The following is a 14,128-nucleotide window of genomic DNA, read 5'->3' as shown; positions in this document are numbered from 1 at the left end:
GTGTATCACATGGGCAGGGGAGTTATTTGACAACGTGAGTCAGACTTCTAGATTAAATCCTAGATCCTCTACTAATTTTCTGGTAAGCCTCAGACCATCCTAGTAAACTTCTCAGCGGTAAACTTTCGATCCGTGGACTTTAAAAGACTCACTTCATTACTTGTAGTTTCTAAATTCTACCCCGTTTTTCACACGCCACTGCAATTTTGCACTTCCTTTAGATACTGAAGATTGGTTGGTTGGTTGGTTTTTCGCTTGTTTCTCTCCTTTCCACTGGGACTGGGATCACACCAGTGACGAGCGCGGGGCGGCCCCATCTCTGAGGAAGCACTGCTCCGCCTCCGATCCCACACGCGTTAGCACATCCCCGCGGTGCCATCCCCGCTGCCCGGGCTCTCCCAGCCCCGCGCTCGCTTGTCCCGCCGGGCCGGGCCGGGCCGGGCCGGGCCGAGCCGGCGTCACCCTCAGGTGAGGGGCGGTGCCGCCATCGGCCCAGGGGCGGCGCGGCGCGGGCGCTCAAAGCGGCGCCGCAGCGGCTCCGCCCGCCCGCCATGGACTGCGTGGGGCGCGCTGAGGCGGCGGCGGAGAAGCTGCGGCTCTACCGGCGGGAGCCCGAGGGCTGGCGGGGCTGCCGCAGCACGGTGGGTCAGGGGGCTGCCGCAGCACGGTGGGTCAGGGGGCTGCCGCAGCACGGTGGGTCAGGGGGCTGCGGCGGGGAGGGGCGGGAGCCTGCCCGGCTCAGCCGGCGGCTGAACGCTTCCCGTCCCGCAGGGTGAGGTCGCGGTGTCCTGGAGACCCTCGGCGGAGTTCGCTGGGAATCTGTGAGTACGGCTCGTTCCCGGGGCGCGGGGTCCTGCCCGCGGTGCTGCCGGGGCCGGGCAGGGTAGAGCAGCGCGGTTCGCTTTCCTTTCGTCCCCCGCAGGTACAAGGGCGAGGGCATCCTGCCCGCCAGCCCGCAGAATGTCTGGGAGTACATAAAGCCGGTGGCCGGCGGGCTCAGGACCAAGTGGGACCAAAACGTGAAGGACTTCGAGGTCATCGAAGCCATCAGTGATGTGAGTTCCTTAAAAACTGTTCCGGCAAGATTTATGCAGCGTCGGGCCTTATGGGACAGCCAATGTTATATGCAGGGAGGTAGCAAGTCTTAAGTTGTGCTGTGTTTCTGGCTGGATCAGCTGAACGATGCTGGAAAAAAATTACCTTTTTGCCTTTGTTTTTTGTTTTTTTCTTTATCCTTTTCCATAAATTTTATACATTTTATTAGCATATATATGTATATAGAAAATAGCTCATCTTTCTGAAAGGAAAGGAAAATCATTTGTGGCTAAATACTGTGTACTTAAAATCTGCAAATGTGTAATATATATATATATATATATATATATATATATATATATGTATAACATATAATGTTAAAGATTCCTGCACAACGTTGTTGTTAATGCTGCAAATCAAGCTAAGCACAATTGTTTTTAGCAAGCTCAGTGTGAGGGAAGAGAACGTTTAGAGCGTACATAGACTTAGCTAAGCAGTGAAGCATTCACGTCATCAGCCATCAGTTCAGGCCCCGTCCATCTTTTGCGATGGCAGCAGTGACACTGGCCTGCACATCACACCCTGCCTCAGCAACCAGTGGTTTGCATCTTTCATTAAAATGGAGATGCTGCACTTTTGAGCAGACAGATGAGCAGGGCTGTGTATGAGCAGCAGCTTCTACTGTCACACTTGTACAGTCTAATTCCTTTTTTTTTAAAGTGTGTTGGAAAATTAAAAGGGCATTGAGTTTAGATCCCCAGTCTGAAGTGGTTGTATGTGCTGGGAGACAGCCAGGTGCAAGGACAGCTAGTCCCAGAAATGTTTTTGGAAGTTCCAGGAAGTTTATTTTTCTTGGAGGAATCCTATAGGCATTTAGTATTCATTATAGACAACTTCAGGAATGCTGCAGCCTGCCACTTGAAATTCACAGACTTGCCAGCACCTACCAGTGTGGTAGAAACTTCTGTTTTGGGAGCCAATCAGGGGAGCAGATGATAGCATTAATGTTTGTGTAGTGTAGCAGACCAAGTTATCAGGTTGTATCCTGTGTACACTTCACAAAGAAGTTTTCTTTGCTAGTGTCCGGGGGAGGGCGAGGGTTTTAACTGTCCTGGGAACACAGATATGCCAGATTTACATTTCAGCATCCCTTGTGGTATCTGTCCCCTCTGAATGTCGAAGAAACACTTTGTCACTCTGTTTTTTTCCTGTTCTTGATTGATTTTGGTAGTGCCTTTTGACTGTGCTGATTTACATCTGGTTCAACAAAGGATGTAGAACTCCTTGATGGAGTTTAGAAAGTGCAACTAAAAGAGTGCCAGAAAGTACAGGGATTTTTCTGCTGTACTTTTGAGAACATCAACTGACATAACTCTGTTCTATGATTTCCAGACTGTGTCTGTATGCAGAACCACAACCCCTTCAGCCTGCATGAGGATTATTTCACCAAGGGAATTTGTGGATGTAGTAGTAATGAAGGAATGTGAAGATGGGACAATGCTGTCTGCTGGTAAGGCACTTGTATTCTAAACAGCTTCATGCTGCATTTGGAGATAACCAACGACTACTGGAAACAACTATAAAATAAAAGCTACCAGAAATAAACATATAATTAAAACTAAGTAACAAGCTGTTCAGTAGTTGACCTCATCTTGATCAGAAGAGAAAATAGTAATCTCTCTACATTGTTGTTCCTAGAGTACGTAAATCATCTTAACACTCAGATAATGATAAGACTGGCCTATGGTTTTTTCCCTTGCTATGCTTTTGAGAATGAATAAGTATTTAATTTACTTTGTTAAATTCTGGGGTATTTTGAGTGTGTTTCTTTGTTTTATGAGTTCACAGAACTTTCTAAAAGGAGTCCTGTTTAGACTAAATACTGTTTGAGCATTTTCTGCACAGGTTTCAGTGAAGCTATTGAATAAATGTACCAGTCCTGTTTGTGAAAATATTTGGTTTCATGAAAACAAATAGTGCTGATTTTCAAGGGGCTACCACTGTACAGAAGGACGTTAATTTGTTTTTTCACTTTCATTCTGTTTAACTGTTACAAGTCTGAACTTTTATTGCTCCACTGTTCATCGTGTCCCGTTTTCCCATCCTGTTCAGAAAAGCCTTGTCAGGAGTTTATATTCTTGCTTGAGTGCAGCTTTTCAGCAGGGAAGTGATGTATCTGTGTGAGGTTTGAGATTGTTGGAAGTAACCAACAATTAAAATTGTTGACCTCTAATGAAAATTAAATGATCTCTCAAGAAAAGCAGTGCCCTCACGCAACATGGGCTCGATGAAACTGTGTCGAAGTGTGGATGCTTCCTCCTTCAGAGCTCAGTAACAATTGCTTATAAATTCAGTACTTCTTTGATTTCCCCATTCTAAGGCCAGAGTAGTTCATTTTAATGGTCTTTTCTGACCACTTGTCAGCCCCACATTGAACAGGTTGTACTGCAGTTCTTTTTCAATACATTTTGTATAGTGAGTTTGCTTCCCATCTGGAGCTTTGCATACCAAGAAATCTTTCATGTCTTCTGGAAGAATGACACCTTCCTTCAATGCTTTTTCTTTCAGCCACCAACGTGGAACACCCTCTGTGTCCTCCTCAACCAAATTTTGTGAGAGGTTTTAATTATCCCTGTGGCTGTTTCTGCATACCTGTTCCAGGGTAAGAAACAATCTGCTTGAATATTTTAAATTCTGAAGCTCCTCTTCTCCATTGTGTGGTGTCTTCATGTGTGTGTGGCCACATGTGACCTGTAAGCTCTTGGCAATGGCAATGTCTTCCCAGTAACTGTTATAACTGAGTGCCCTTTCTGTTCTCATTTTTGTGCAATGAATTAGTTTCTCTCCATTTCCTAGAGGGAAGTTTTTAATGTTACAGGAACTGTTATCGTGACCTCTTGAGCAGAGAGTCAGCAAAATGTACAAGTATGGTCTTAAGTTTTGGTGAATGAATATCTGGTTGATTTGCCATAATTTATGGATGGAGTCATGTAGCTAATTAGGGCATACATAAACTTTAATTTTGTAGTGACATTCACTGAAATTTGTTTGTTTGTTTAAAAAAAGAAAAGCTTTTGGAAATATCTATTCTGATACAAGTAAGAGTCACTGAAAAGTTCTTAATGCTCTTAAACCGTGGGCTATAAAATCACTTTTATTGTCTTTGCAGGGAGCCAGACAGGACTGAGCTCCTCACTTTCTTTCAGACGGATCTTGGTGGCTATCTTCCTCAGACAGTGGTGGATTCCTTTTTTCCGTCTAGTATATCTGGATTTTACAGCAACCTGACGAAAGCTCTTAAGGCATTAAAAGCATGACAGGACGAGTTGCTGACATCACCAGCTGAGGGTAGGAAACAACCTGTCAGCTTGTGGGTAAAAAATACAAAGTTGGCCTCAGGACTCTTCTATCAGCTAAGATACTTAAGAAAGGAGATATGAAACAATGAACTGAGTACAATACATTTTAAAACAGCGTTTTCTACCTGACTCCATGCAGAACAATGCAGTCTTATGTAATATTAAATTCTTCACTTCAATGATTAGAAAAATACCACACCAGAGGCTGGAAAAATCCTGGAGGCAGCAGTGGTGACTGTCTGCAGGAGAAGACGGACATGCTGGATCTATTCTTTGTCAGTGTCTGTGAGGAAAAGCATTTCTCAAATCTACTTAGCACCACAGCCAGGTGCAGGTCAGCTCTGCTTGGTCTCTGAAGTTCCCTGTAGATTTCTGTGGAAAAATGCTTCTCTCCCTAAAGATGTATCCCTCCTGCTGCTAGCTAGAGCTGCTAAGATGCCTCAGTGGGTCCAGCCAGCAAATCATGAACGCCAGAAAAAATGGGATTATGTAGAGGATTTCACTTGTTTGTTCCAGCAGACATCAATATTGATGGTAAATATGCCTTAAGTGCTTTTTTGTAAGTCAAGGTCCAGCAGTGCTAATCAATGCACAAGTATGTGGGCTGGCAAATAGACATTCTTGCTTTCCCCTCTCTGCTACCAAAACCAGTGGTTTCATAGTGTCACGACACAAACTGAACCGACATAGAGGCAATAAATAAAGAGGATTAAGCACTTTACTTACCAGTTTTTAAAAGGCACATGAAATTACCATTTTGAACCGTATTTGAATGTTTTTTGGTTTCCTGTGGTGAGAGGTTTTAACGGGTAAATAATCTTTTCATTAGCTTTGCCTTGACAGGCCATAAGGATGTTGCTTTTTTCTAAGACTGGTTTGCCTCCCAACATTACATTGGGAAATCAGCACCTGATTTTGTGTGCCAAGGTGTGTCCATTTGAAGAGATATCTATGGTGCTGGTTGCTGCAGGAATGTTACCATTACTATGGATTACATATAATTACAGAAGTAAAAATAGTTTTTGAGTGAGGAAGCTAAATTAAGGTTGTGATTTTACTGTGGTGACTCGATTGTTTAACAAGGTTAATATGCTCTGCTTTCTGTCCCTGTATTTTTTTATCTTTGGTATAGGGCATGGACTTGCACAATAAATTTTCCACTGTAAACCTCATCCTATGGACCAGTTTTTCAAGGGAACAGTTTTTAGTCCAGTCTCCTTTGTATACAAAGATGTAAAAACTTGTGTGGGTGTGGTAAATAAATATTTTGTGTGCTATATCTTACTGTTTTTCCTGAATCATCCTTTGAAATGGTTCCTCGTACACCTGTTCCACCATCAGGGAAGACAAAGAGCTGCTTAGAGCTCCAGCATTTCTCTGAATTTAAAGCAAGGAGAGGGAAAAACCTTCCCTGATGATGTCTACTGCCTAGGGAAGAGGTATTTTGGTGAGAACACTCCCTCAAGGTTCTTTGCCCTTGTTTGGTATTTACTTCCAGTTGCTGCTGTCTATACTTAGGAAGAATAACAAGTTCACTGAGAAGAGATGTGGGCCTTGATACTACGGAGGCTTATACATATTTTTGTAAATGTACTGAGGTTGTTAGGCATGCAGTCTCATATCTTGGCAAGTCCTGTCAGGATTATCATGAATTTAATTAGCAGAAATTCAAGAAGCACAGCTGAGGTTGCCACTCATTATTTCTGCAAATAATGCAAATTATTTTTGCAGGTAATGTGGCTTCTTATTAGCTATTCATAATTTTTTTTATTGCTTTGAGCAATAAAGGTAAGACACTTCACTGGAATAACTTAAGATCACCTTTTGTGAGTGCTCAACACCTTCTAGCCAGGAATTAAGAGCCTTTCACATTCAGCCTTCTGCCCTGCCATATTTGAGTTGGAAATGTTTTGGCAAAGTTTTTTATGTAGGTACCAGTTCAAAAAAGTATAGGAAGATTTTCTCACATATTTCTCTTATTGATACCCAACTAATAAAATTTTTGTTTTGAGATAGAGGTTATTTTTAGGGAAAGAGAGCTCAGCTGAGGAAGTGTTTGGAAGTGTGGGGACAGATGGCTTGTCAAGAATGTTCTTTCAAGGATTAATTTACAGTTTTCTTGCAAGAAAAGGCCACAGGAAGTTCAATGCCTGGATTTTATTAATACCTTCTCCTGCCTATTATCCTTCCTTTTCTCTTAATTGCTGTTTTTGAGGCATTGTGTTGGGTGTATGGAAAACAGCTCCTGAGCTCCTTCATTTCTTCCTGGTGAAATTAGGTAATTGAAGGAGGGGACAGAAAATTCCCATCTCTGGGAAGGTGAAGAGCCAAGGACAATAACCAGGCCAGCCATCTGGCTCTCAGCTAGGGAGTCACTGCTTCCATCCTGCCCTTGCGTCTCTCTCTTTAATGAAGCAGGTCAGAGAAGACCAAGTGGGTGTACGAGATCATTTTGCCACAGGTGCTTGTGCTGCTGGTAGAATTCCATACAGTGCATATAGGAGGCAGTGTTTGAAGCATAGATTTGTCTCCAAGTTATTTAGCCTTTCCAGAATAAACAGTTCAGAAGTACTTGGATGCACAATTACTCCTGCTGGTACTTTGCCTTGCAAAATTAACACAGACGTTTAAAAGAAAAAGTGTTGTTTGAAGGTAAGATTTTGTTATGACCAGCCTTGTTATTCTCCTGCTGTAGTCCTCTTGAGACCTCTGGCCAGAGGAGGGTTAGGAAAACTTCCACTACGTTACCCTCAGCTTCCTGCCTTCCCCTTGCAGTACCATGAGAACTCTCTCCCACCCTGTGTTTGCCTGCTGCAGTTGAGATGGCTTTGTCAGCTGCCAGTAGAAAGTCACTTTCACAGATTTTGGCTGTCCTGAATGCTCTGTTTTTAATAGGAAAGATAGAATTTTCTAGGGAACGTTTTGACACACAAAGCTGCAACCCTTTTCTGTGCCCTACCCATTCTCTAAAGGCAATGTTTAGTTACAGGCTCATAGACATGTTTCTTGTTGCTGGGAAGATAAGGGAGAGAACAGGACTTGAAGAGTAGCACTGAAAATTCAGCACAGGATCTGTTTCTGATACTTGTTAAGTTAATAACTTTAAATATGAGAGTACTATAGCTGTCATGTATTTTATTACAACCAGTATATTATTAACAAAGTCATTATTTTATAATTATATGCTTTGTAACATCTGTTTCAGAAGACTGAAATAAGAATCATTTTAGTTAATCCCAGACAGTTTTCTCTGTAACTGGCAGTAAGTTCCAGTGTACTCCTCATGGGTACTTTCTGAGTATATCGCTGTACCAGCCAAGTGTCTGCAAGTAATAAAATCCTTTGTTTGAATATTGGCAGTAGTCTAATCCCTCCTCTCACAAAGTTTCAGATGACTTGCTGGTAACAGAGCTGCGATTCTTCCTCTTGATGATGGCTGTGATGGGCCCATCAGGTAATGCCTTGATTACATTCCATGCCTCGAAACGAGTGAGTCCTTGCATGGCACTTGTGTGCACTTGTAGGAGCTCATCACCAGGCTGAACAGGGCTGCTCTGTTCCAGTGCAGTCCCTGGGGACAGAAAAAGCATTTCTTTTAATTCTTTCCGTGGAAGAAACTTTAATGGATCTTTCACTTACTAGTGAATGGATCATCAGCATGTTATAAACCACCTGATCCCAGCAGGCAACAAATTACTGGCACCGAACAATATAATGCTGCATTTGAAAAAATAACATTTCCATAGTTATAAATCAGCATTCAGTTATGAAGCCCACAAGTCTGCCTGAGTTGGGAAAATGTTAAGTGTGTTTACCTTTAAATATCCTGTTGATCATGATGGGTTTATCTCCCTGAATAGAGCCTTTGCCTCCTTCCAGACTGAATCCTAAACCAGCAGATGTTTTTTCTAGAGTTACAGTGCAGATTGTATCTCCAGTGGCTGCAAACAAATGGAAAGTTACCACATGGACAGCACACAGTCTAAAAAGCTCAAACATCTGTTACAAAATAATAACTTTTGGATTGTTTGCAAAGGTCTTATAAACTGTCAAATGAAAGAGAAAATGAAAGCTTTTAATTTCTCATTTTCACATATAAGACCCTCTGGGAAGCTGGGGAAAATTACATTTGAATTAATGGGAGGATGGAAATGTAAGACAGTTATTGGAATTATAAAAATCTGTTAAATTAACAAAATCTAAGGGAAATACTTGACTTCGTATTAGTTATGAAGTTGTTGTTGACTACAAGGCTGCTAATTTGCAGTATGAAAATAAAGCTACAGATCTCCAAATCATGCTTTAGAAAAAAAACCCAAAACCAAACCAAAACACCAAATAATTCTGAAAGTGAAATATTCTGCAAAACTCTAACCTTGCTGTGTTTCTGATGTAGCCACCTGCTATATCAAACAACAGCACATTGTTTGTTCAAACTGGAATTCTCTTTCATGGAGAACAAGTCATGTAACAATATTAGAATAAAGAACCACTGTTCACTGAGCGGTCATTATACCTTCAATTAGATGTGTTGCTACAATAACCATCTTTGTACATCTACAGAAATTCATATGGAGAATTACACTTGCTTGGGTTTTTTAAGGAGTTAGTTTAGAAATCCATTGTTTTTTTCCCTTTTCAATAATGTTATTTCAAATATTTCAGTGTTTATTTCAGGAATGTTTTATTAACTGTGCTGTCTTTAATCAGGGTTCACAGTTTCTGCAGCCACTACTGGTTTTATGAACACCTAGATTTCAGGTGATGAGTAAACACTTATCAGGTGGGGGCTGCAAGATAATGCCACTAAACTTACCAGACTCTTGTGAGGCATTGCTTGCTACTGATGATGTACTAGAACTGATTGAAACATTGAGATTTTTTTCTCCATCTTTGGATTTTCTGGTGACAACCACAGCTTGTCTGGGTTGCCGGGCCTGTCGCATGATTGCTGAGGCATCACTGTGAGTTGCACCTTTCAGAGACTTCCCATTAATGGAGAGTACTTCATCTCCTTTCTGAATAGTTCCTTCCTGACAGGCCAGTCCATTGGGAAATACTTTGTGAACCTATTGAAGAGCCCAGTCACCACACACACACAAGGGAAGAAGAAACAAGGACAAGTCACTAAATCCCTTAGTTAACAGTTTACACCATGTGCATTTTGCATTCTTTGCCAGGAGCAAGTTGCTGCTATCACATTTCAGGATGGAGGACTGAATAAATTTGCATGGAGAAGTTTTCCTGTGCACATCCCTCCTCAAGCAGCCAGGGGAGCACTTTGGCTCTAGTACAGCCATGCTGCCCGTGCTGTGTATCTTGCATATACTACTTCCTGACCCTCTTGCTGCTCTGCTTGTGAGAGGAAGGAGGTGTGAGACTTATCTCTAACCTCCAGACCCCTGATATGTTTTCACCCACCCTGTTCCTCCAGACCATCCTGCATGGTCTTCTGTAAGCACGTGAGTAAGGTGTTGTTATTTCCTGCCGAGGGCTGTGTGTTCTGCCTCGGCTTTCAGAGCTGCTGGGGAAGGAGGTGCAGAAGAAACCCATTTTCACCTCTTATGGTCCTTCCAACCCTATCAATACAGCTGCCTGCTTTGATTATCTGAAAGCCAAAAACTGTAATAGAAAATCAGTAAGGTATGTATTTGTAGATAGAACATTGATTTGGGAGTATTTTTTAAGATGCTACTTACTGTTACCACTTTGTTTTCTAGATCAATGCCCCCTGCCAGGCTGAATCCAAGCCCAGTATCTTCTTCTTTATGCAAAACTGTAACATGAATATCATCAAATTCCTAGGCAGAGAAAGGAATAAAGTCAAGAACTTCCCAAAAGATATGGCACAATGATTGGAAAATCTGTTGTGCATTTTTTTAATCAGACTTAGTAGCATAAGTAAAATATAAGGTTGCAAAGATTAATTAGACACATTCACTCTACAGCTTTCTGAAACTCATGCACAAAAAAAAAAAAAAAAAAAAAGAAAAAAGCAGGTTTACCTTTAAGGTTTCTTCATCTAGGGCTTTGACTTCCTCTATAAGCTTTGCCAGCTCCTCAGGGGAAAGCAGGGAGATGACTGACTGCCCGGACACACCGGATGCTTGAGGTGAGCCCTGTTGCTGTTTGTCTTCCTCCTTCCCTTTGTCTGCAAGGCTCACTGTGTATTCTCTCAGCTCTGAGAGGCTGTCCCATTGTGACAAGAACAAAAAAGAAACATTGAGCTATGAGAGAACATACCCACTAAATAAAAGGCAATGTTGGAGCAGTCACCTTTTTATCTTATTAGCATGTAATTTGGTGGTAACTCCTACAAACTATTATAATGGAAAATATATTTAAAAATATATAATGGCAAATGGAAATTAATTGTGTTAACTTAAAGGAAGTGGAATCTATTGCATAAAAGAATAAGAATAATCTCATGGCCTCAGGCAAAGACACTTAAATCTGCTTTATCGTGGAGATACTAGAAATAATGCTGGAGGAGCATGTTTGAAATATGCATGTATGTACATAATACAAATTAGGAAGAAAATTAACAGTTATGGGTCCTTTAACCTTGATGCTCTCAAAAGTTCTTAACTTAATCTGTGCTTTACTTCTATAAGTGTGCTGCTACCTTAGAACTTTAATCTGTCAGTGAATCAGTAAACCTGTAAATCTGAGTTTTAAACATGGTATCTTACTTTAGGGAAAACCCAGTGTCTAGGTGATGATTCTCACTTGCAGGTGAGATGGAAGCCCCATCCTCCTCCATGGAGGACTGAGAGACTGTGTCCAGAGTTTCCCATGCACTGTTTCCAGAAGAGGCTTGGGACTGAGGAAGGCAAAGCAATGATTTCATTAAAGCAGATGACACCTGGCTGCTGATGGAATAGATTTTGTTACACTTCTCATCACACGGCTTCATTATCTCACAAGCCTGGGCTGCAGAAAGAGGGAAGCTTCGTGACCTTAGGCTGTGTGCTTTTGCTACCGACACAAGATGGGAGTTTGCAGTGGCTCCTGGAGTTAAGAGGCTTGATGAATTTTCAGTGCTGGCATTGCTGTTTTTCTCTGAGCTGGCTGCAATACGCTCCCTGCGAGAGGAAGCTCTATCCAGGCTCTTTGTAGCCACAGCCACAGGTGGCTGTTGGTGGCTGTTTTCACAATGGTGGAGGAAGGGTTGGTTTGAACACACTGGAGCTGCCTCTGCCCCTGCTGCCGTGGGAGAAGGTTCTTTCTGCACCGATGGTTTTAGGCTCAACCTTCGGGGGGCTTTTTCAGGTGACTGTGGAGCACTCAAGGATTCAAATGAGCTTATTCTTTGTTTTATTGATGATCCCCCAGGAGACACACGTGATAAGCTGGATGGCAGTTTTTTGCTGGAAATACTGTCATGGTTGGGAGGACTTTGATCTGCCTGTGGTTTTAGATCTGAATTTGCTTTCCTCAGTCCTTTCAGACTTTGGCGGAACCAGGTGGGCTTCGGTGCAACAGGAGGACCTTTTTTCACAGTGTCATTTTCATCTGATTTTAGAACTTTGGAACTGACTAATTCTGATTCTGATTTCTTCAGAACTGTCTCTGAGCTGCTTCGATTTTGATTCTCTTTTTTTTTGTCTTTGCCAGATTGTAAATCCAAGTGGACGTTGTTTTCACTCATGGTAGGATTAAATAAGCTTTTTATGCAGTCAGAAATTTTAACCCAGGGGTCTTCTGTTGTATCAAGACTATAATCTACTCGTGCTTGTCTTTTAAGTACAGGTCTTTGTACTGCTGAAAGTGGAGTCCCTGTAATAAAGAGACATCGATTATAAACAACCATCTGTCTGCTTCTCCATCCCTTCTCACTGCACCATTACTAATTCATTAAGCTTGAATTTCATTCAAGCCTCTGATAGATTTTTTTAAAGTTTTTAGAAAGTTTAAACTTTTTAAAAATTCATAACTCGATCTCTAAGTTCTTAATCCAGACACTGAAATTAAATGGAAAAACAAGGCTCCTGTACACTTAAATACAAGATTGCTTTTTTTAAAGGTTTATAAATACTGAAATTCTGGGGTGCTGAAATCTTGATACAGGCTGTAACAGCTAAAAGAGAAAGTTAAAACTGCAATGTTTGCAGCCTGGAGAAAAAGCTGGTGCTACGATAAATTATTTTTAAAAACATTTTTTATTTTCTACATTTATAAGTATATCCTACTCTAAAAAGACTATCACAGGAAGATCTTCGATATTTATGCTTCCTCAAATTTCCCCAGGCATTTCCAGTTGATTTTTCTGGTAAGTAAAAACTTGATTCTAATATGGGAATATTTTTTTAGTTCACAGAGCAATTATGAATTTTAATGTTAGACATGGTTAGGCTGAATGGCAGCAAACTTCTGTTTGTGCAAACAGGTACTGTTTTCTGCTTCAGTGTGAACTTCTTTTTTAAGGCAACATTTTTACTTTTTTAATGATCTGAGCTATAACTTAGAGAATTACATAAGCCTTTATGTTGTAAGAGACCTCTTGAGATTGTCTTGTTCCCTTAACACTAAGTTTCCTTAATTCTAACTAGCATAGCAGAAAAGTAACTTGTCACTGGTTTGTGCCATTGCAACACCAGAGCCCTGAAATTGTGCATAAAAATATCCTTTAGAAGTGCTAAAAACTAAGAGCTTTAATATCAGATATTCAGTATAAATAAGCAGCTTCATCTGAAGCAAAACAGCAATATTGTACCTGTCCATTAACAATTTTTACAAGAAATCATCTCTTACTCTGCTTTTTATCTAGTTTCTCTTTTTTACAAAGATTAATCAATAATTTTCAAAAATACAGTAAATCATCTCTTATGCTGATTTTTATCTACTTTCCCTTTCTGTACAGAGATTAATCAATAATTTGAAATTTCATCTATTTGCCCCAAAATTTACAGTTTTGGTTTGAAGACTATATTTAAGGAGAAAGTGAAGTCAGCTCAGTAAGCATTTTGGAATCCAAACTAAATACTATTTATTTAGCTGTGGAAAAAAAATTAGTTCTTGGAGTTAAACATACCTAATTTTTCTTTTCTTTCTTGATCTCTGCCCACTGGAGCAGCAGTTGAGGGTTCCTTACCAAATGCTGTAGGAGAAGTGGTGAAGATACCGTGAGTTACATCAGTTTGATGTTCCTCTAGCGCTGGTTCTCCAACTTCCTGCTGAACAAACAGGAAAGAGAAGTGTGTCAGAATGCAATTATGCAAACCACACTATATATGAATCTGAAAAAAGTCTGAAAAAATATATGAATCTGGAAATAATCCAGAAACCCCATATAAAATTGTGGTATGCAGGCCTCAGACTGACCAATACAAACTTTGTGGGGAATAAAGGTTAAAAAAAAGATTAAAAGTATTAATATAACCTTCTCTTAATGATCTGAAATACATTCTGACAAGAAACTTTCTTTCTTGGGTACATATAGATATATAGACTGTCTTAATGGAGGAAGTTGTCTTCCTAAACAAACCTTGATTTTTCATGGATTTTATTGACCTTAAGATTTAGTTTTTTCTCACTGTCATTTAGAATGACCAAAGAATAAGAAGTTGCAGGGAGTGATAAGTTCAACAAGTACTTATTTCCCTTAATTTTACTTCAGAAAGTTGATCTTCTAGCAGTGGTTTCTGTTTAGGGGATGGTAAAAGTGACCTTACCTAAGATGCTTAACTGATGTTTTCTTGGATAGTAACATTATATGTGGATTTCAGTTTGCT

The 14,128-nt window shown here is 40.7% G+C and overlaps 2 protein-coding genes across 4 annotated transcripts in view; one reads left to right on the top strand and one right to left on the bottom strand.

Moving 5' to 3' along the window:
- The first annotated feature begins 534 nt into the window (after positions 1–534).
- Positions 535–5,673, top strand: STARD5 (StAR related lipid transfer domain containing 5). The gene is made up of 6 exons (XM_005521769.3): positions 535–641; positions 772–821; positions 923–1,055; positions 2,428–2,545; positions 3,604–3,697; positions 4,205–5,673. The coding sequence occupies exons 1-6, from the start codon at positions 552–554 to the stop codon at positions 4,350–4,352; spliced, it is 633 nt and encodes a 210-aa protein (XP_005521826.2). The 5' UTR covers positions 535–551; the 3' UTR covers positions 4,353–5,673.
- Positions 5,674–7,509: 1,836 nt separating this feature from the next.
- The window catches only part of IL16 (interleukin 16), a 29,575-nt gene continuing 22,956 nt past the window's right edge, over positions 7,510–14,128 (bottom strand). For 2 of the 3 annotated variants that reach the window (XM_088063103.1, XM_088063105.1), the window contains 7 exons: positions 13,429–13,570; positions 11,087–12,173; positions 10,400–10,583; positions 10,094–10,195; positions 9,211–9,463; positions 8,210–8,335; positions 7,510–7,965 (listed from right to left, as the gene is read on the bottom strand). In XM_088063103.1, the coding sequence (XP_087919229.1) occupies positions 7,772–7,965; positions 8,210–8,335; positions 9,211–9,463; positions 10,094–10,195; positions 10,400–10,583; positions 11,087–12,173; positions 13,429–13,570 (2,088 nt within the window). In that variant the 3' untranslated portion in view covers positions 7,510–7,771. The remainder of the gene's footprint in view (positions 7,966–8,209; positions 8,336–9,210; positions 9,464–10,093; positions 10,196–10,399; positions 10,584–11,086; positions 12,174–13,428; positions 13,571–14,128) is intronic. The other variant, XM_088063104.1, reaches the window with a different exon arrangement.

This window comes from Pseudopodoces humilis, chromosome 16, assembly GCF_049639895.1.
Source record: "Pseudopodoces humilis isolate 2021_Gansu_Grassland_sample_001 chromosome 16, ASM4963989v1, whole genome shotgun sequence".
Lineage (NCBI taxonomy): Eukaryota > Metazoa > Chordata > Aves > Passeriformes > Paridae > Pseudopodoces > Pseudopodoces humilis.
The sequence above is the reverse complement of the archived record's forward strand: the minus strand, read 5'-3'. Positions and strand labels throughout refer to the sequence as shown.